General features: G+C 42.5%; 1 protein-coding gene across 1 annotated transcript in view; it reads right to left on the bottom strand.

Moving 5' to 3' along the window:
• Positions 1–20,500, bottom strand: part of EIF2B3 (eukaryotic translation initiation factor 2B subunit gamma) — a gene marked incomplete at both ends in the record, with an annotated part of 92,139 nt that overhangs the window by 8,049 nt on the left and 63,590 nt on the right. The window contains 5 exons of the mRNA XM_079535714.1: positions 2,891–2,994; positions 14,267–14,415; positions 14,810–14,887; positions 19,199–19,392; positions 19,981–20,111. Of these exons, the coding sequence (XP_079391840.1) occupies positions 2,891–2,994; positions 14,267–14,415; positions 14,810–14,887; positions 19,199–19,392; positions 19,981–20,111 (656 nt within the window). The remainder of the gene's footprint in view (positions 1–2,890; positions 2,995–14,266; positions 14,416–14,809; positions 14,888–19,198; positions 19,393–19,980; positions 20,112–20,500) is intronic.

The following is a 20,500-nucleotide window of genomic DNA, read 5'->3' as shown; positions in this document are numbered from 1 at the left end:
GCCTGTAGTCATTGCTGACAGCTACCTGCCCCCCCTTGTCTCTAACTCGCTTTTTAGCTTGAAATTAATAGGCTGCATCTGATCTACCCCAAAAACCAGTGGTGGAGCACTCACTCCCTTTATTTAGGTGTCCAGAGCTTTGCCAAGCCTATTATTAAGTGATGAGGTCTCCCACCACGTCCCCAGGGAGATTATCCCACAGCCGACCAGACCACATCATTAGGAAAATGTTTCAGATATCCAACCTAAATTGTGTTTAATTCAATCCCATTACTCCCAGCTGTGCCATTTAGACCACCCTAAATATGCCCCTGCCTCTTCCGTAGAAGGAAAAGGGCGAGAGCTGGTTCGAGTTACTTTTGCCTATCATTTGTGGTATCTGTTCTTCTGCCATCCTGCTTCCATGGTTCAGGTTATGAAAGGAGGTCAGTGGCTCAAAGAGCTCTTGTACCCTGAGCTGCCTGGGCAGCGAGAGCAGGACTTGTACAGCAGAACTGGGAGCACGCAGCCAGTTCCGCAGCAAAGTCAACTGTGGGATTTGCTTGGGGGTGTGCAGGATGATGCGGGGATCTTTGTACCTTTGATGAATCCTGGCTGATGCTTTGGAATAAGGAACTGCTGTTTTTTTTTCTTTTTCTTTAATGTTTCTGGGAAGGTGTATGCAGCTTTGCTGAGGTTTCTAGCATGTAACTCCCAGACTGGGGTCAACAGCCAGCTGCTACTGCTTACGTCTGCTGAGGTGCGATCAGCTTGCAATAAAAGGTGGCTGTGACCCAACAGAACCAGTTTTTCGTAACCTGGCTGTGAAGGCTAGAGTCTGAAGAAGGAAAAGTTACCAAACAGAACATAGCCAAAGTCTTGATGAAAGTGGGAATATGGAAACAGACTTACGGGGCCACACCAAAAGCTTGGCACAAGATACAGGAAGTCTTGGGCAGGGGAAAGGAAGTCATGGCATGCTTTCACAGTGAAAAAGAGAGGGCCCAGTTTACTGTGGGACCAGGCAAGGTCAGAAGAAACATGCTGGGCTGGAAAGACTCTGCAGTTCAGGAAATAAGTCATGAACTTCACAGACAGATCCCAGACCACCAAGGAGAAGCTGACCCCCAGCCCAAATAAATTCCAAAACGGTTAGGAAACTGAGGCAGGGAAATGAACTGAGGCTTTGTTATTATTTTTTCTTGCTTGGCATAATGGCATATTTGTCATTCATAATCTACCTGAGTGTCTTTGCTAACATCAGTCATACGTTCCCGAATAGTTTAACTGGAGGGCCCACGGACTCACTGAGAAGTGCTCTGGAGAGGTGAGCACGTGGCCCTACGAGAACGATAAATGAACCACAGGTTCCAGCTCTGCTCCTCTCCTTCCAAATATGTTATCATAGAATCACAGAATTATGTTGACAGATCCTGAAAAATGTTCAGATAAAGATGATAAGGACAAAAAGGAAGAAAGAATGGTTTCCATACCAGAATCAACCAGACTGGGACCTGCATGGTGGAAGAGACTACCCAAAAAGATATGAGTGAGGGCAAAGTGCGATATTTCTGTTTGAAATGATCTGCTGAAGAAATTGAGCGTAGTAAATTAGCTAAATCTACACCCTCATAGTTTCCTCATAGTTCAAATTTTAGATTAATAAACAAACATGACCTGATTTAGCTCTCCTAGTGATTCATGCTCAGAAGGAGGCACGAGCAGAGCATCATGAACAGTATGTATCTTCAGGGATAGGAGGGCGGTGAACCCACAAGGGTCGATGATTACAACTGATGCGATGGACAAAGCCATGGGTAAGCAGAAACTGTGGGACACAAGGACCAAGACCAGAGCGTGCATAACGCTGACTGGGTGTTTCCTGCAGCATCTGAGACTTGCAATTGCAGGACCAACATTTTGTTTTCATGAGTCTCTTACTTCTAGTTTCAAATGAAAAGAAAAATTTTGCGTATGCATAGCTGGCAATAGGTTACACTATACCACATTAAGTGCAAACTCTGCTCTTCATCAGGACACTCACAATTGGGAAACCACCCATATACTATAAAGACAAAACAAGCAAACAAATCCTGATCTGACTAAATAACTTCACATGGAGCCTGAAAAGGAACTCACTGTTGTCCTCAGTCCACACCCTAGAGCAGGGATCTGCCAAACCCCAACCATAAATATTCATTAAAAAGCCCTCTGCTTGGGATGCAGTCACTGAGACAGCCATTTCCTGCCCATTATCTCTTAGGGCAGGAAATCAACAGTTCCACTTAGGCGGTTACTGAGCTGAGCCTCACCACTCACAGCTTGATTGGATAGCTTAACTTTGCCCAAATTGGGACCGCATAGCGTAACTTCTCTGAAACCCCAAAAAGCATTTCATTTCAGTAAAACAGATCTGAGTCTAACTGCCCTTGTATTTACTACTAAGCACGGCAGCTTCCAGTATGACATTCCATCTTGAGCTCCTGCATGGAGCAGGGTGGATGGGAACACGCTGGCACCTGTGGCTGCTAGCATTCACAAAAAGAAGGATGTCTGTGCCACCGCTTACTGACTGCATCACCCCTAACACTGACAAAAACTACTTGTCAAAATGACAGTTCCTTCTGCTGAGGACAACTCCAAGCTGACCTAATTGTGGCCTCTGGGAAAAGACTGTCTCAGCACCCAATCTTGTTCTTTATAGTAACAACAGAGTTTTTCTGCCAACTTCTGAAGAGCAAGTCCCTGAACTACTCTCATGCCAGCAAGCTGCACTTTCCACGAAAAACAAATCTTAACCTTAAGGGACACCACACTGCAAAACTGCCACTGTTTACTGGCTGGAAAATCTCGAGGAGGAAATTCTAAAAATTAATTACAAATGCATCATAAAAACAGCTTTTCTACTTACCTTTGGTTTCCAGCCTCTGATCACTTCCAATCAAACAGTCTTTGATGTCTGCACCCTTCTCTATCACAGCGTTATTACAAATAACACTGCCCTGAAGACAACACCTATAACACAAGCACAAGGTAGAACAAGAAAATGATTAAAATGATAGGTACAAAACAAAGGTATCCACTGGGATAGCTAATAAACCTCCGACATGATTTGATCATCCAGTTAGGAAAGAAACTCAGAGTCCAGATGTTGGCTCCATAACTCCTCTACAAAGATATGGAGAGATGTGAGTTACTGCACCAGTCTTTGCCTCTCCAGGCAGTAAAACTGTAATCGTGCATCTTAACTAATATCCATGATGTGTGCTCACTCAGCACCATGAGTGATGTTAAATAGTACAAACAATTTATTGCAAAGCTATGGAGAAAAAACAGCTATGCTGCAAATTATTTGTTTTCTCACGTTTACATGTGCAAAGATGGGTAGAAATCATGGAAGGACAGAGAATCTGAAGGCATTCAGCTAACAAGTGCCTAAAAGTAGTAAGTATTGCACACCTTGAAATCGGTTGGTGGAGAGAAAGCCGTAAGTGAGATACATAACAGAGATGGAGGTATCTGTCCCATTTCATATTTCCTCCCCAGCACTTCTGCTAATGTATATTACAACAGTTGTGGTTATTTGTGCTACCCTCAGTCAAACAGCTGATTTCTTTCTCAAGTTTTTGTCTTCAGTGACTTTCTGCATTGAGCTCTGCAGTTCAATCCCTTCTGTGACACCCGCAGCCATGGCCATGGGTCTCACCATTGCTCACTGCACCAGCGAAACGCTGCCGTGCTGCACCACCAAGCTGGCCCATCAACAGAAGAGCTATTTTGGAGTTTGAACTAATAGCACAGAGGGCTTTTGGTAGCGAGAGCCCCCCGAGCCTCAATTTTGTATTGAGCAGAGCCAGCTGTGCTCCTCAAAGCAAAGAGGAGGTCAGTCCTCACTCCAGACTGCCAATCCTAACATTAATTCCTACTTCTTTTCCTACTCACACGTTGCCACTATCTGGTACACAGAATTTGCCATTAAATATATAACAATTCTGTTGCTCATGTGAGTCAGAGCAGAAACCACCTGCATCACAAACACGGCATTAATTCCGCAGGAGTAAAAGCAATAAAACCGGACCTCAGCCACGGTGGTTAGCAGTTATGACTTCCCTTGAGCAGACTGTCCCCTCTGAACAATCATTCTTTTAACTCGCTTCAACTCCCCCTCCCCTGACCTATAAGGAGGCAATATGAGCAATTATGCTCCAAGTAACCAGCTCAGGTTGCCTTGGCAAGGTTTTTACTAACATATTAATAAGATAAAAAGCGGCAAAGATACACAGCAGACCCCTGTCTGCCTTTGCTCTCACACTGTCACCAGCTGCTTCTTTCCAATAGCTCCATGTACTCCAGCCATCATCCTGTGCAACAGCATTTGCTGGGAGAACGCTCAGCGCTGACGACTGGGCTGGAAAATGAACTGGTAGAGGGAGGACTGCCCACCACTGCTGCCATCCTGTGCTGGTGCCATCCAAGCAAAGGCGACAGGAGAGATTACTCACTGCCCACTGAAAGTGCCCCTATCCAAAAAGTACGCTCCAAAGTGCCTTCTCTTTGATCACTTAGAACCATTTCCCTGCGATCTGTAGGTTCCCACCATCTACCACTGCTTCCAAGCAGAAGAACCGTGGCGATGTGGCACTGAGCGACATGGCGTAAGTGGGCATGGTAGGGATAGGGTGGCGGATGGACAAAATGATCTCAGTGGTCTTTTCCAATCGGAATGATTCTATGATTCTAAGAAGAGCCTTGGGTGTGCTAAGATCTCTGACTTTAAGCTGTTTTCTGGAGCTCAGGCTGGAGCACGTTGTACGTCCCAAGCCTTCTTGGGATCATTTTTCAACTCTTGGGGAAAGAACAGCATTGTAACCAAGAAAGTGCTGATGACATTAACATCAAAGATAAGGGGCTTTCCTGCCAAACCATTTGTTGGAAGGACAGTCCGGGGAACCAAGGCAAACGTGGCCGTGCCAGGTGCTTGCAAACCTACCCTTCCCCAGTGCCAGCGTCAAGCAAAAACAAAAGACTCCGCCACCCCAGGAGTTTCTTCAAACTTATAAACACAACCAAATGCACAAGTTTTAGAGCCATGCTCAGCGCTAGGATTACCCCAGCCGCACACACCAGCAGTGAATCTGGCTTTTATTGCTCAAGTGGAACAAAACTTCATGAGATAAAAACACAATTTGTGGGTGTTCCCTTTACCCGCTGACAGATGTAACACAGCCATTTTGAAACCACTTGTAAATGCCTTTTTTTTTCCCGAAAAAGTATGTTATAAAGTCTGCCAAGATAAGTATTTTGTGTGTTTATTTAATTTTTACTATTTTTTTTTATTTAAATTGAAGAGTAAGGGATAAACTTTTATTCTCTTAGAGGATAAATATCACATCTCAAGACAATCTTCCGCATCCTCCTTGGATAAACAGCCACCGTGTTTCCTGCCTCGCTTAACAATTAGGTGCTATTAGTCCTCAAAGGTGCTCTGACAGCATTCAACTTCACTGACCACGCTGTGTGTGCGCATACGCACATATTTGATGTACTGCTTTATAATGCAAACCATATTTATTTCTTCTCCTAAAACGTAGTATATTTTTAAACTTTTCAGCACCGTGAAAACGGATATCTTCTGACCTTAAAATCCAAAGAGCATGTTCAAACCCACAAGAGGAACTAATTTGGGGCATTTGATTTATGGCTGAAATTTCAATTTGAATTTGTTTTAAGTGCAATCACAAGCTGAAAGTCTGGCAGCTGAGCGTTTTTCAGAAAATAAATAAAAATATTCGGTGTGTGTGTCTGCATTCTAGAGAGAGCATTTTACAAGCCCAGTCCTGTAGTGGTAACAGATGTAGATGTCGGCTAGCTGAGACATTAATTTTTTATACAGGTACAACGTGCGAATGGAAGCATATGAGAGTGAGTGTGTGAGTACGGCTGTGCATGTGCGTACGTTATGCACAGCCTGCATCTGAGAGACACAGAGGCGGACTCGGGTTCGGGCTCTTTCTTTCTTTTTTTTTCTGAAAGTGAGAGAACAAGAGCAAAAGGAGTAGTGGCCAAGGAGGCATGGGGGGATTACAAGGATTTAGGTCTTTAAACTGCAGACCACCTAACAAGATCACTCTGAAATGCCACTAATTTCAGTTAAGGCCACAGACCTCCCTTCCTCTGCCCTCCCTCTCTCTCCCATTGTAAACAACTAATCCCAGCAGAAAACAACAGAGAGCAAAATATACACACATTCTGCAACATTCCAGGTCCTTCTTTATCTTCTATTTATTTTTCTAAAAGGTCAGAGTATGTATGCAGGGAGGGGGGAGGGGAAGAAAGCCAAAAAAACCTCAAGTCCATCTCTTGTGTGGGCTTGAAGGAAGCTGGGAGAAAGCAAAGTCCAAGAGCATACAATATGGAGCTTTTATAGCATAGCAATTCCTGGACCGGGCTTACTTTCCCCTCCCTCTATTTGTGGCAAAGTCACATAGCTTTAAACCAAAGGACAGGGTGGTCGATTACATCTGAAAGAAATGTAAAGAATTGAGAAAGAATTCCATCTCCTGTCGAAATTATAAATAAGGAAGTATTAGTCCCTGAGACAGGCTGATTTATGCAGTCCTGGAGCTGCTGACTTTCAGCCTGAGTATCAGTCTATAAATCTAACTCTTAAATCAAATGTGTCAATCGCTGCAGAACTGAGACACTTAAGAAAAGAAAGGCACCTACCACTGAAAGCAGGAAGGCTGCCAGGGGACGGAGGTACTGTACCCTTCTTAATTTTCTGAAGTGTAAATCTGAGATCAAACATCCTTTGGGGAAACGGGAAATCAAAATCCGCAGTGCTCAGCACACCGGGAGCAGGCTGCAGGAGTCCAGGACACAACCCCTAATTACAGGCTACCCACTGATTATTTAGGACTCTGTGATTAAAGTGATGAACGCTCCTGGGAGAAAGGGGCTTAAGTAACTGAGGTCAGGACCTCAACTGCAGCTCTCGCCCTGGTTGTGCAAGCTTAGGAAGGTACAAATGTCACAGGTTTGCCTTACAGCAAATCTCCTGAAATGCCAATGGAAGCTATCCAGGTCTGCTAGTTTAATCCAATTGTGCCAAAAAAACGACATAATCTCTGTTGGGCAGCAAAGCAAATGAGGTGTCTAAAATGCAACACTTAAAACCACAGGCTGGAGAGGAAGAAAGAGCTTGGAGCAGAGTTTAGGACGGCCATGGGTAACACTGCGCCATGCCAAGCAGTCAGGAGTCCTGCTGCTCCAGATGAGCTAGGAGCAGAGATGGGATGGGGAGCTAAAAGCCAAGGGTGACATGCCTCAGCAGCTACTCTGCTGACTGAGGGGTAACAGCTGTGGATTCCCCTGGGAGCAACATCCCACTCTGCCTTGACCAAGGAAATAACAGCCACAGCAGGCAGCTCAGTAACGGTGAGAGGTGGCAAGGGGGGAGCTCCAAACCCTACCAGCAGCCCCTCAAAGAATCCCTCCATAGGTGGTGCCTGGGACACATGGTCACAGGATGAGGCACAAAGCCAGGGGAAAACAGAGAAGAGGCAACACTACTATTAGGAAACTTGAGAATCTGCAATGTTGCCTTCACCAACATTTATTTTTACACACTAACAAGCCAAATCCGGGTACTGTGAATTCACAGTATACACTCAAGTAAATACCAAAGACTACAATAGATGCCAGCAGTATGTGCTATAATTTATAGATACATTTCAAAGAAAGCATTCTTAAGTGAATTTGGGCTTTGATCTCCTGTTTTTCCCCTTGGGGGTAACAAAAACATTCTACCAATCCCCTAAATTCTTAACCCATCTCCCAGGGTGTTTTTGCTGAGGAACTTGTTTCAAGTCTCTTTGCTAGCCAAGCTCATCACTGTGGTATGGCTCCTTTACACTTCTTCCCCACACCCTAAACATTTTGCATTACATATTGCATATACTTGCCAGCACTCGTATTTTCCAGTGAAAGTTCAACTGACCTTAAAGGATTGCCTCAAACCTTCCTTAACTTGTTTTATTAAGTGAAATGTAGGCTGTCGGGGAGGTCGCCTGGAAGGTTGTGCCTCACCTCTGAAACTACAGATAAATCCAGCTGATCTTGGAACAAACCAATTGGTGGCCTTTCGTTTAGCTGGAAATCCGATTCTGCACACTTCAGCAAAAGCACACACTGAAACGAGTCTTACATCAGGAAACCCTTACGCGTGAGGAGGCTGACCTCCTGGATTCTCACTCTCCATTGGACGTTATTAGTTAAATCAGTTGCTGTATGGGCTAGATGTACAAGGGAAAGAGGATGTTCTCAATGCCATCCTTAAAAACAGAGACTGGTTTTCTGGAGTTAAGCTGAACTTGTTCAACCCCAGGGTCCCCTTAGAAACTCAGAGGAGCAATTCTGAAACAACATGAGAATTTCTTCCTTTTACTTACCCAGGCTGGAGAAGATTTTTCAGGAGCACCAATGGCACTTACACACAGACTCCCACCAAAACCTGACAGAAATCAGTAGCTTTTGAAAATCTGCATACACCTCTTTGATTAGACCCATGCGGCTAGCAGGCAGAAGCTTATTTATAGCTCTGACTCTGGCCACCTGAAGAAGCAGATCAGCAGAACAAGAGGAGCTGTTTTAAAATGCTGCTTTTCAGAGCTGACCTGTGCTTTAAGTTCAACATTTGATGTACAAGATGTTTGGAAAATTGGGAAGAGCTCCATGCTCTACCAGGAAAACATATGTATCTGAGTATAAAGAGCAGGTGATTTATTCAAGATGGATTGATGTACCAGGAAGCTAGCCAGAAGAAAATGTTCTTTGAGGAGCTGCAAGTAATAATGGTTCAGAGATTCACAAGATAACAGGTACTATATGAGAAGTATCCTAAATACAACAGATACAGCAGAATTCAAATGCCCAAACATGAAACAGCTATGGAAGTAGTTCAGCTACTTTCTGCTCATTGCTTTCCAGGTTTGTCCTCTCTTCCTCAATTTACCTTCCTGAAAGTAAACTCTGCTGAGAAGTAAGAATTCTAGTTACAAGCAAGCACTATACCTAGCTTTATTCATATGTTCATGCTTATCCACACCCACAATATACTTCATACTTACATACACTTGTACATACTACATATGCTTCTTCTGAATTAAGCTCTCGCTTTTCACGCACTTTCTGCAATGCCTATTCTGAACTTGTTATCCTTTCCAAGGTTAGCACAGGGCAGGGGTGCAACTGGCATCACGAGACAGCATCCAGAAGACAAGACCCGTCTTATAAACTGGTTCAAGATACAAAACATTTGGAAATCCCAGCACAAGCAAAACTTTTACTTCCAGTTTTGTAAGCTATGGTGCTGGAAACAACTTCATCTCTCCTCATTCCTTCTCATGAGGGAACGTGCTGTAAAATATATTTTACAATTTCAACAAATGTTGCTTTGGCAATTGGATCATTCCTATGTACTGCTCTTATCCAACAGGAAAAAGACCACTTACGTGCTGAACCCCTATAAATGCTCAATTCCATCCTGCTTTTAATTAGAATTTTTTCAAACCGCTCACTGTTTCTACATCAGGTGCTGATTTGGCACTATTGAGGAAACAACCAATAAACTTCACAATCAATCTGCACTTAGTAGCCAATCCAGTTCAGCTTGCTTGTTGTTTTCTTCCTTTGTACATTTTCTCATAGAAAGTAGCAATAAATTGGAGACATGTGGTAAACTAGAGTAGTGTTTAACTAGTCGCACGTGGTCTCACTACAGTCCACTGAGTAACAGCACAGTGTCTGCACCACTGACTTTACACTGGTAGCAAGGACACCATCAACAAAACCCAATGCAACTTACTGCCTTTGTCATTGGCTCGGCACGTAAGATTTTCTGGTTGGCGCCATGCAGATGACCAGAGATTCCATTTATCTTTTCCATCTTAAAAAATTATCATCCTCAATAAGCCCTTATTTCTGCTAAAACTATAGGTGACACAAGCCAAACTTCCTGTGTTGTTCTGTGAAGACCTAGTGCTTCCTAGCTGTGGAACTGAGATTTTGATGCTCATCTCGGCAGCTGTGTCTTGCTGCCCTCCTGTCTGATAACCACAGCATTGTATTAATGGCTTCCATAAGAACAGCTACCACATGGTGGCGACGGGTTGGTGGTTGGACTAGACAATCTTGGAGGTCTTTTCCAACCTTCACGATTCTACCACCATTGGAAGCATATTGCTTTGCAGTATCTCCTTGAATAAAGCATAGGAGCAAAATACTTCATTTAAGAGACTAAATCTGCCATAGAGCTCCTAGGGTACTGGCTACCAGCATGCCAAAAGGCTATTTTCAGTGCATGGCTTTCCATGGACCTGTCATCTTGATATTTATCTGAGCTTTTCATGCTTGCCTCCTCAAACACCAGTAAGTCCAAAGTAAGTAATCCAAAGATCAGTTTTTTAATTTGCTTTTTTGTTTTTCCTATTATATTCCCATCTCTTCAATCTTTCCCAGAGAAACATCCTGCTCCCACAACCAAGGCACAAGGATACACCGTGCACATGACATGGCAAAGATCCTTTCATTAAGTGTATACACTCACAAAGTTTTATTAACAAATGAGATTTCAAAACCTTTATCTGCTAGCATGGAATAAAGGATTTAGCACAGTTTTCCTGTTAATATTATCTACAATGCTCAGAGCACTTCAGCACAGGGTCCTCTATGAATTCCTCCATCAATATCTAGATCTCATTTCAAGGAAGTTAAGTGTGCCTAATCTGAATTTAGGGACCCTGTTGTACAGCACTACACATAATGCAAACAGAACTAACAAAAGGGTCATCCCCAAGACACAACAGACACTGTGGGCACGTACAGCTACTGCAGGAGCATTCAGATGCACAAAGTTTTCAAGTGATCTACAATTTCAGCTCGATTAGTAGGTTTTCTCCAAGTATGTAAGTCAGGGCAGTCATTTGTCACTGAGCTCAAGGGAGCAGTGCAGAGAGAAATAAGAACCATTTCCCGCTGCAGCCTGTCACCTGGATAGTCAACATCTCTCAGCACTTGCACTGCTGTATAAATTACATCCCTCCCAGCTTGGTCAAGTATGTCCATCACTCTGCACATATGTAATCTTCGCTATTTTATTATCTCATTGATGGAAGAATTAACTCACAGTGGGAAACACATTAAGAGAGGACTGCCAATTATTTTGCCTGTGTTACTAACTTCTTTAATCCCCTGTAATCTCATCTAAGGGGGATTCATATCTACTCAAATCACTTCACAAGAGACACGTATAGCATAACAGAAGCCCTACACACCAGGGCTAGAAAAACGGAAAACTCTGCTACTGGTCCTCCAGAATATCAAACACAGCCATCACTGGAGAATGGATTGTAACTTGGAAACAGGATGAAATGGCACTATCCAAGTGAAACCAGGTCCTTGATCCTTGGTTCAGGAATGAACCAACCACAGCCTAACAATAAGAACCTTGTTTTGTAATAAATCCCTCGTGGTTTTTCCCTCTGCCCAGAAACAATCTGTTTATTCATTTTAGAAGCTCGCATCAAATGTTGCAAGGTTCTTTGAAACCTTTTCTGGTTTGGAGATGTAATTTGTGGGTCCTCAAGCCAGAAGAACCATGGCAGGTCCAACAGCATCCTCAATTCACATTACAGGACATCAAGAGACAAAACAATTTTCACGCTTTCCTTTGTACTGACGCATGAGCATTTATCCAGTTAAGATGTAGAAAAAAACAAAGACAGTGAGATTCAAACCAGAGAAACTAGAAGTAATTACCAGGGCAGTGGCATGCATAATCACAACTCTTGAGCATTTTTGCATTTAGTTGTCCTCAGCCTTCCCACTTTCAGAAATGATTTACCTGATCTTTCTTTCTTCCCTGGGTTACCAAAAAGCTTTGTCTTCTCCAAAGTGTGCCCTATAGCAGCCCTTCCAGCCTAGTCCTTCAGCTGGTGTTGCTGCAATGAACAGTGCTGGGCCCAGCCTGCAGTTATCACTCACACGTGACGACTGCACAACACAGTAGTCCATGAGTTCGGTGGAGCTTCACGTCAACATTATGATGTATGTTCATTAGATGACACCTTTTATCTGCTCCTCAGTGCAATTCCACAAGTTTCTAATGTGCAGTACTTCAGACGATGCTAAAACTGGCTCACGTTTGAAACATTCACAATGCAACAAAAAAAGATAAATTGGATCTGCTAAGGCATTTTATTATGATCATTTTGACTCAGACCAGCCAACATAACCTGACTTTCTAACTAAAGTGGAAGACACTTTCTGAAGTCGGTGATTAGGTAGAGCCTGAGTTACTCAGACACGCTTGGGAGAAGAGCTGTTTGGAAAGCAAAGCTGTCCACTGTGGGCAGTTTAAAGAAAAATCACATATAATTTATTCACCTGTTGCAAATGGATCCATCAGCGTGTTTCAGAATCATTAACATTATAACAAAAAACTATCAGATTTAATCAAATACGTGAAAGAAGGTCAAAATACACAGAAAGTGTTTTTACTAAGTTACAAGCGAGACTTCTTTCAACAAAACTTAGCAGTTGGATATTCCTGTACCTCATCACCTGTGTATGCATGGCTTCACATCTCTCTAATCTTAAGGATTACGGTGATGCAATAAGTAACACTTTATCAATACGGTATCTGTGCAGATCCATGCAACATTAATTACGGTATGTTTTTAAGTAAATCTTAATGCATGTAAGATTAATTTGGACAGGAGAGGAAAGATTACAAATTTCACCCCAGTGCATCAGTGTGCAATGTCTATGGAGCAGCTAAGGGTGAAACTCCGAGGAGTGCAAGATTTATCACCTATTGGTGACGACACTGTTCTCACCGCATGTGAGCAGTGATGAAACTGGTTTCCAGAAATTCACAAAATATTGCCCAAAAAGTCATTTTTATCATCTTAACATCTTTATAATGGCTGTGGAATTTTGCGGTATGCTTGATTTAGGATTTGGAAAACAGCACTACGTAACAGTGCAGATAAACACAAGCTAACCTGGGGCTCTTCATATGAACACCACTATTTATACACTTAGCTGCCTCCATGGTAGAGCTGCTCACCTCGTATGCAAAGCCATACTATTATGACTGCGGCATCAATTCATTAATCAAAATGACAGAGGGTCTCATGATCAAATGATAGAGGTTCTGGTGCTTCTTACGACAGTAGCATTTGTGATACAGCCATACTGGATCCATTTGCAACTGAACTGGAAACCAGCTATTTTCTATACTCAAAAGAATTCTGATTTATGATGTGCTTGAAATTACTGCGGATTTCTATTAAAGACAAACACTTGGCAGTAAGGTACCATACTTACCTGTAATTTAGTTATGTAACAGTAGTATCCTCCATAGACCCCACATCCTTTGGGGTTTTTTGTTTTTCAGATATGCAACTTTCAGAGCCAACTTGGCATTTTTTTTAAGATTTTGGCCTTTTTCCTGAGGCCCTAAGCAAACCTCAAGCCATGAAGTAGCAGGGAATTTATACAGGCCTGCACAGACTCAATCAGCAGTTTCCTTTCCACTGACATCCACAGGAAGCGAGCTTGTATGGAAAGATGGGGGCACGCAGACATCAACAATTACAGATAGGCCACTTTTCCCACATTTGGAAATGAACAGCTCAAGGCTACCTATTTAGTTTGTGTCTTTAATGCGTGGGAAACCTCCACTAGCTGGCAGATTTCTTCTTTGAAAAGTTTACTATTGATTCTATTACTAAGCATAAGGCAATAATAAAGTAAAGATGTAAGATGACAGAAATGAAAAAAAGAAAATCACATTTTAGGGAAAGTTATTTAAAGGTGATAACATCTGTAGTTAGTAAGAGTACCACTTTCAAATATGTGTCCTGACTCAAATGTTTCAGGTATACTCACAGACCTAGGCACTAAAACAGAATTTGAAAAGATGACACACAAGCTCCTACAGACATACATCCACTTAACTGAATACCACATTCTGAAGAGGCTACAATCTCCTCTAAAAAGAAGAAATTATATTTCAATTTTGCAGTACCCTCATTAAACCATTTCACTTGCATTCGTAGCCTGTTAATTTGTTTACAGAGACATTTCTGATTTGGTCCTTAGAAACACCTTCCTAGCAATCAACAGTTTTGACTGAGGATCAGTTACAAGACAAAAAGCTAAGAATCTATCTGGAAAAGGAAATAGCAAATTTAGAGGTCCAAAATACAAAGAGGTGACATACCCTTCCTCAATTGTAACAGAATTCATGATGATGCAGTTTGTTATCTTAACTTTGTCTTTTATGGTACATGCGCTGCCAATGATGGAGTGTTTAATGGATGTCTTCTCCCCAATTTGTGTGGATGACCCAATGATGCTGTCTGATCCAACCTAAGGAGGAAAAGAATGGAAACTGAAATAGGACCTGGAACTCTGATACACGTTCTCCATACATGTGCTCCAAACAGCATGTCTCAAGCACTCATACACAAAGCATGCTTTGCTCTACCTTTGGGCAATCTTGGCAGAGGAAAGATTTTTGGGAGGAAAATGGCTCAAATATCACAAATTGCCAAAAGGGAACAAGAGATTGCAGTGTTTCACTTGGGGATAAGGTACAATTTTTTATCAAATATGGTTAAAGATAGAGACTGAAAGGCAGGAACACATGGGAGAATCTGCAAGCAGATTCTTGGCTGTATCATTCACCTTGTAATTCTATACTTCAGAACTCAGTTTCATATCCTGCATTAGAAGAGCAGAGATGGGGAAAGGAAACACCTACCATGCTTCTGTCAGTGATCTGTGCAGTCCCGTGGACAAGTGGTTCTTCCAGACCCAGATTAAGCAATAGTTTGGGAACCTGGATGGAGGAACCAACATTACAAGTTAACAGGACAGTGCTATATCTGTATGTCACATAAACATGGGCGGCTATGATTTCTATTGTGCTTGTATCATAAACTCATTAACTTATAGAAGAACATAAGTTCTTACATTTTAAATCTGTGACTGGTTTATCACCTTCCCATTTTGTAAAGGAGCGAGGTATACTTCCACGTGTGCTACATGTCTCCCTCTCAACTCAGCTTCCCACCAGTGGAGAAGCAATGGATGATCATCAGCAAGCAGATTGGTGCCAGCAGGACACAGTGACGTCCCATATACTACTTTACAGGCTTGTCTATCATCTGCCATTCCAAATGCAACTCAAAATGTTCTGTATCATTCAGTAATGCAAGAGAGAAGGAAGTAGCATCAAATATAAACTGGCATAAAATGACAACTACGTTCATCCCACTAAGGTAGTGTGCTGAGATACAGGCAATGAAAAAGTCTTTCAGATGTTTCAGAAGAAAGAATCTGAAGTTGATTGAGTAGCTATTCCAGATGGTAGAAAGCTGCAGAAGAAAAGGCGCCTAACAGGGAGAAGACAGGTGTTAGATAAGCAGACAAAGCAGCAATGGTAATAGAGAGACTTGTGGTCCATGAGGTAGCCAAGAACAAGTCCACAGAGAGAAATTCCGAGCCGGCTCCTGAAAAGAAGGGGGAGCCACTGCTGTCAGAGGATGGGATATCACTTTATAATTCCCCCTTTTCTGGGTGAAGGAACAGGCTGAGGCATTCTGCAACTCCTGGCGTCAGGCCGGGGCCAAGGTCACACACCGCAGAGAAGGTGATGACAGCCTGGATGACGATACAAGGCGAGGCAGAAGGCTCACAGCACAGCACTGACAGTGCTGCGTGGAGTCACAGAGCAGTGATGCAGCGTACGGTGCAGCTCCGTATGACAGAGGCAGCAGGCAAAGAAACACAGAAGATATGGAAGGTGACAAGTTGACTTGTGAGTGCCAAAAGGTCTGTGTCATGGCAGATTGTGTGCCAGAGTGAGAAGCAGGGCATGCTGGGGCTGCTGTAGAGCTCTGCACATGTTGTTTGGACAGCCAGGATGAGGGTGTACGGCAGCATGGTGGTGGTACAGCTGGGATTACCCAAAGGGAGAGGAAAGACCACTCATTAAGTCTCCCTTCTCTCACCTAGGCACCTATTTTGACAAAACTCTTAGGAAAACTCTATTTTGGAGATCTCTGCTGCTGAGAGTTGGTAGTAATTCTCACAGTTGCTCTGAAGGAACTGCCACATGGCAGTGTAAAATGGCTTCCTTGGAAATGTGGGATAACAAGAGCTGATAGCTATGAAGTGAACCTCCAGAAGCAGATCCCATACATCTGAAGAAGTTGGGATCAGATCAGAAAAGTATATCTCAAAAAGATCTCAAAATGAGATGATACTTCAGGAAATTGCTCAGATATTCATAATGTGATCAACCCATTTCCCTTCCAGCATGCAAGGATGGGTAAATAGTGCTGTTTTCACACAATAAGAATTTTCATAGTTGATACTTCATTTGGACGTGTGATGAGCCCAGATGAGCTCACACCTCTCAGCTACCTTTTCCAGCTGCCTGCTGTCCCCAGTAGACATTATCATAGTATCAATAAAGTTGGAAAAGACCACTAAGATCATCCAGTCCAACCCCAATCCACCCCACCTTGCCCACTGACCGTGTCCCTCAGTGCCACATCTCCAGGGATGGTGACTCCACCTCCCAGTTGGGCAGCCTGTTCCAATGCACTGCCACTCTTTCTGAGAAGAAATTATTTTTAAAATCTAACTTGAATATTCTACCCCTGTAACTCTTTACATCTTGGAGATGGTTCTTCCCACTAGATTTGTTTTTGTTTCTTTCTTTCTTTCTTTTTAAACAAAGCAGGTTAAGTCCTTTGGTCCAAGATGCAGATGCTACAGAAAACTACCAGCTTACCAAAACACAACACTCTAGGCCAACCCAGTTGGATTACACACTGGCTTGTGAAGGGACACCGACCTCACCTGACACACAGCAGGGCTGCCACAACAGATAGAGCTGAAAGAGGAATTCACACCAAGTCACACCTACAGCATAGGCTGGAAAGATTCCTACTGTCTAGTGTTACCCTGTGGGAAGGGAAAGGAACGAGGAAAGGATCCTGCCCTCCTCAGTAGAAAGGTGGTGTGGTGAAATAAATAAAAGATTTTACTGGCCAGAGCAAAACTCTTATTAGAATCAGTCAGTGGTAGTGCAGCCTGAGGGGTGAACCAAGAAAGCTACCAGCTCAAGCATTTAACTCTGAAAAGGAAGGTTAGATAGGGGGCAGGAGTCAGAGGGAGTGCCTGGGTCAAGGGAAGGTTTAAGATGTGTTTGGATTTAATTCATCTTACAAAGAAACTATTTCCTGCTATTGAAGATAACTCCCTCCTGAACCCACCTGCCCACACACAGGCTGCAGGCATCCAGAAACCCAGCTGGAAGTGAAATGATGTGAGTAAAGTGTTTCCTCACCAGAAGGGCAATGGGTTAGGATGCCATTCCTTCCCACGGCTACTGGACTGGACTGCTACTGCTTTGGGAGCCTGTCCTCTTGGACAGCAGAATTACAGGTCCAGGCTTTGCAGCCAGTGAATCAAAATCTGGTCTGTGAGGACCAAGAGCCAGTAAGACACCAAAAGTCTTTGTTAAAGACCAATAAAACAAGAAGAAGAAGGAAAAAAAAAAAAAAAGAACATGAAAAGAAATGTTTATATTTTATCAGAATTAACAAGAGAAACAAAATACAGTGGCACCGAAAAAAAGAACTCCTTTCTCACAACCTCTCATTAAACTCTGTTTTATGCTTTACTTCCACATAGTTTCCTTAGAAATTTTACCATTCTGGATAAGTTATAAATTCAAAGAAAATCTTATCCAATGTTGAAGGCCTCAGTGTGATTTCAAAACACTAATTCCATTTCTATGTACCACCCAGGAGCAAACACATTTCCTGAACTGACCAAAATGTAGAATATTTAGGTTAAGGGAAAAAAAAAAAAAAAAAAAAAAAAGAACAACAAAAAAAACCCACATGGAGTCTGACTGGCTCAACTCAATAACTTTTTACTGAAGTGGCTGCTGCCAAATGTACACGCACACTTCCCTAGCAAGTGATATTCTCTCTTAACCCTTTGGGCACACTGATGTTCCTTCCTGAGGAAATTTTTCTCTTTCTGACAGCAGTGTTGCCACCCCCTTCACTTCCTCACATCCTTAAGAGCAAATAACAAACAAACAAACAAACAAACAAACCCAAATGACTTTATTTCTGTGCTCATCTACAGGAACCAAGGATAAAGAGCTCCGGTGTGTGAACTCATTCTGCCACACTGCAATTTAAGTTTGCATAAATTCATTCACTTATTTTAGTGTAAAAGAAACCAACTCAAAGGCAAGGAAGTGACCACCTCCAGGACTCCCAGTACAACTGTACTGTTCTACCAGCAGTGCTTCCAGAAATCCTGAGCTTCACCCTACTGCACTCCCTGTCAGTTTTTCAGAACTAGAGGAAACTGTCCCCATCTCATAGCACAAAGCTCATCACTTCGAGAGTGAAATGAGAACTTTTAAGCTGCATCAGCAGTGCAGTAAAAAAATCCTCACACTAGGAATAAAAGCTATCAATCATCAGCTTGTTAGCTAGGATTTTTCTATGCCTCTCTTTGATCTTTTATATTATGAATTCTCACTAACGTGACAGTAACTGAAGGCTGCAACAGATCAACATTTCACCTCTACGTATACCTGGAGTGCAACTGTAGAGAAGCCTGTTCACAAAATAATTCTTTCATAATAGAAAGCATTAGGCAATCTGAATGTATGGGTAGTTTTCAGTCTTCCTGCAAAACACTAAAAACCTTTGTCATTATCACTTCGATAAACATCTGCTAGGAAGAGTCCAGCCAGAACTGATCTTGCCTTCAGGACACGGATGATGCTGACTACATGAACTACTGAAGCTACTTCCAACCTTATTTTCCACACTTCTTGGCTCTTTGGCTGCAAGTTTTGTCACTCCCCAAAATCAGCAGAATATCTGTGGTAGTTTTCTAGGCTAAATCAAAGCTGTGGAGGAAATTAGTGACAGAAGTGCTTCCTTGTCTCACGTCCCTGTGCAGCAATCAGGAGGGTGATGCACCTAGATAACACGGCACCGATTCAATTCCCACACACTGCTCAGCAGTACCACAGGGAGCCACTCACACAGGGAGACTAAAATGTCCCATAAACTGCTGCATTCCCACAACAGTTCACTGTTCTCACCTGTCGATTAGCTTCAATATACAACGCAAGCGTATTGACTCGGCAGCACAGCCCCTCTTTCATTATATGGACGTAGCAGCGTATTTTTCCTTCATGGAGAGTTTCGTTCATATCTCCTCTGTGATCATTCCAACAGGAGTTATCTGGAGCAGGTTTCAGCAAGCTATTATCTTCCTTTATGAAACTATAAATGTCTGGAGAACACACACATGCATGAAGTTAGACAGGATTTAATGAAATGCTTTCTGAAGAGGAGTACTATTAAAATACTGTTGGTGAGGGGAGATCTTTGCCCCACATCACCCGAATCGTTAGATACTGAGCAATCATTAACAGATTCTATCACGTGCAGTGAGTAAGTGTTATTTTCATTCTGCAGGTGGGAATCAAGGGATTGGGACAGATGCGATCTTTTGCCCAAGGTCACACAAGGAAACTGTGGAAATGCTAAAAATAAATGTCAAGATCTGAGATCTCATCAAGTTCCTGGTTATGGCTTTGTCTGTTGCTCTACACAATAGAACTTCCTCCTGAAGTTACGTTTTCAAAAGTGCATTTACATATACTGTATTCTGGAAAAATAAAATCGGAGCACCTGGCTGATTGATGCTTGATTTACACTAAAAATATTTATTAAATGCACAATACCGTCTGAAAAGGAAAATTACTAGAACCTTTGCCATCAGAAAGTACAAGAAAAAATAATGAATATTTCTATACAATAATTCATTTGCAGCATAGGTGATTTAAGCATTCACCACATTTTTGATACTCATACTGACCTAGAGGTGCTTGTTCTTTTTTCTTTCGGCCCTCTTCTTTGTTGTCCTGTCCCTGCTGCAATGATGTAGGAGCAGAGAACTGTTTCCTAACCAGATGTGGGATCAGCTCACTTCGGAGCGATGTGATTGTCCTGGGGAAGGAGATGCACTCATTAAGTCCACAAACACTACAACTCCAGCGCCTTCTTCCCTTTTTTTGCATAACAATAACAGATACTTGGCATGTTTTTCATCAGGATGGATAAAAATGCCTGGTAGTTCAACATATACACATAACATAGTGGCACTAAGGCAATGCTCATTACTCACGTGCTTCCTTAATCCATTAAATTGTAAAGGAAGACTGCAAATAAGGAAAAAGTTTCATCTTCAGAAGTAATTCCCCTGTATCTTAACAGAGATGCCTATAATTTAATAAGGCACCACTCTGCAATTCGTGCTTGTGTGCAGCTGGAATGTAGAACAGTGCCAATATCGTAATGGCCACAACTGCAATCCATTTTATGTGGCTTAAAAATGG

The sequence above is a fragment of the Tetrao urogallus genome (genome assembly GCF_951394365.1).
Source record: "Tetrao urogallus genome assembly, chromosome: 5".
NCBI lineage: Eukaryota > Metazoa > Chordata > Aves > Galliformes > Phasianidae > Tetrao > Tetrao urogallus.
Note: the sequence above shows the minus strand (reverse complement) of the source record. Positions and strands in the feature narration are given on the sequence as shown.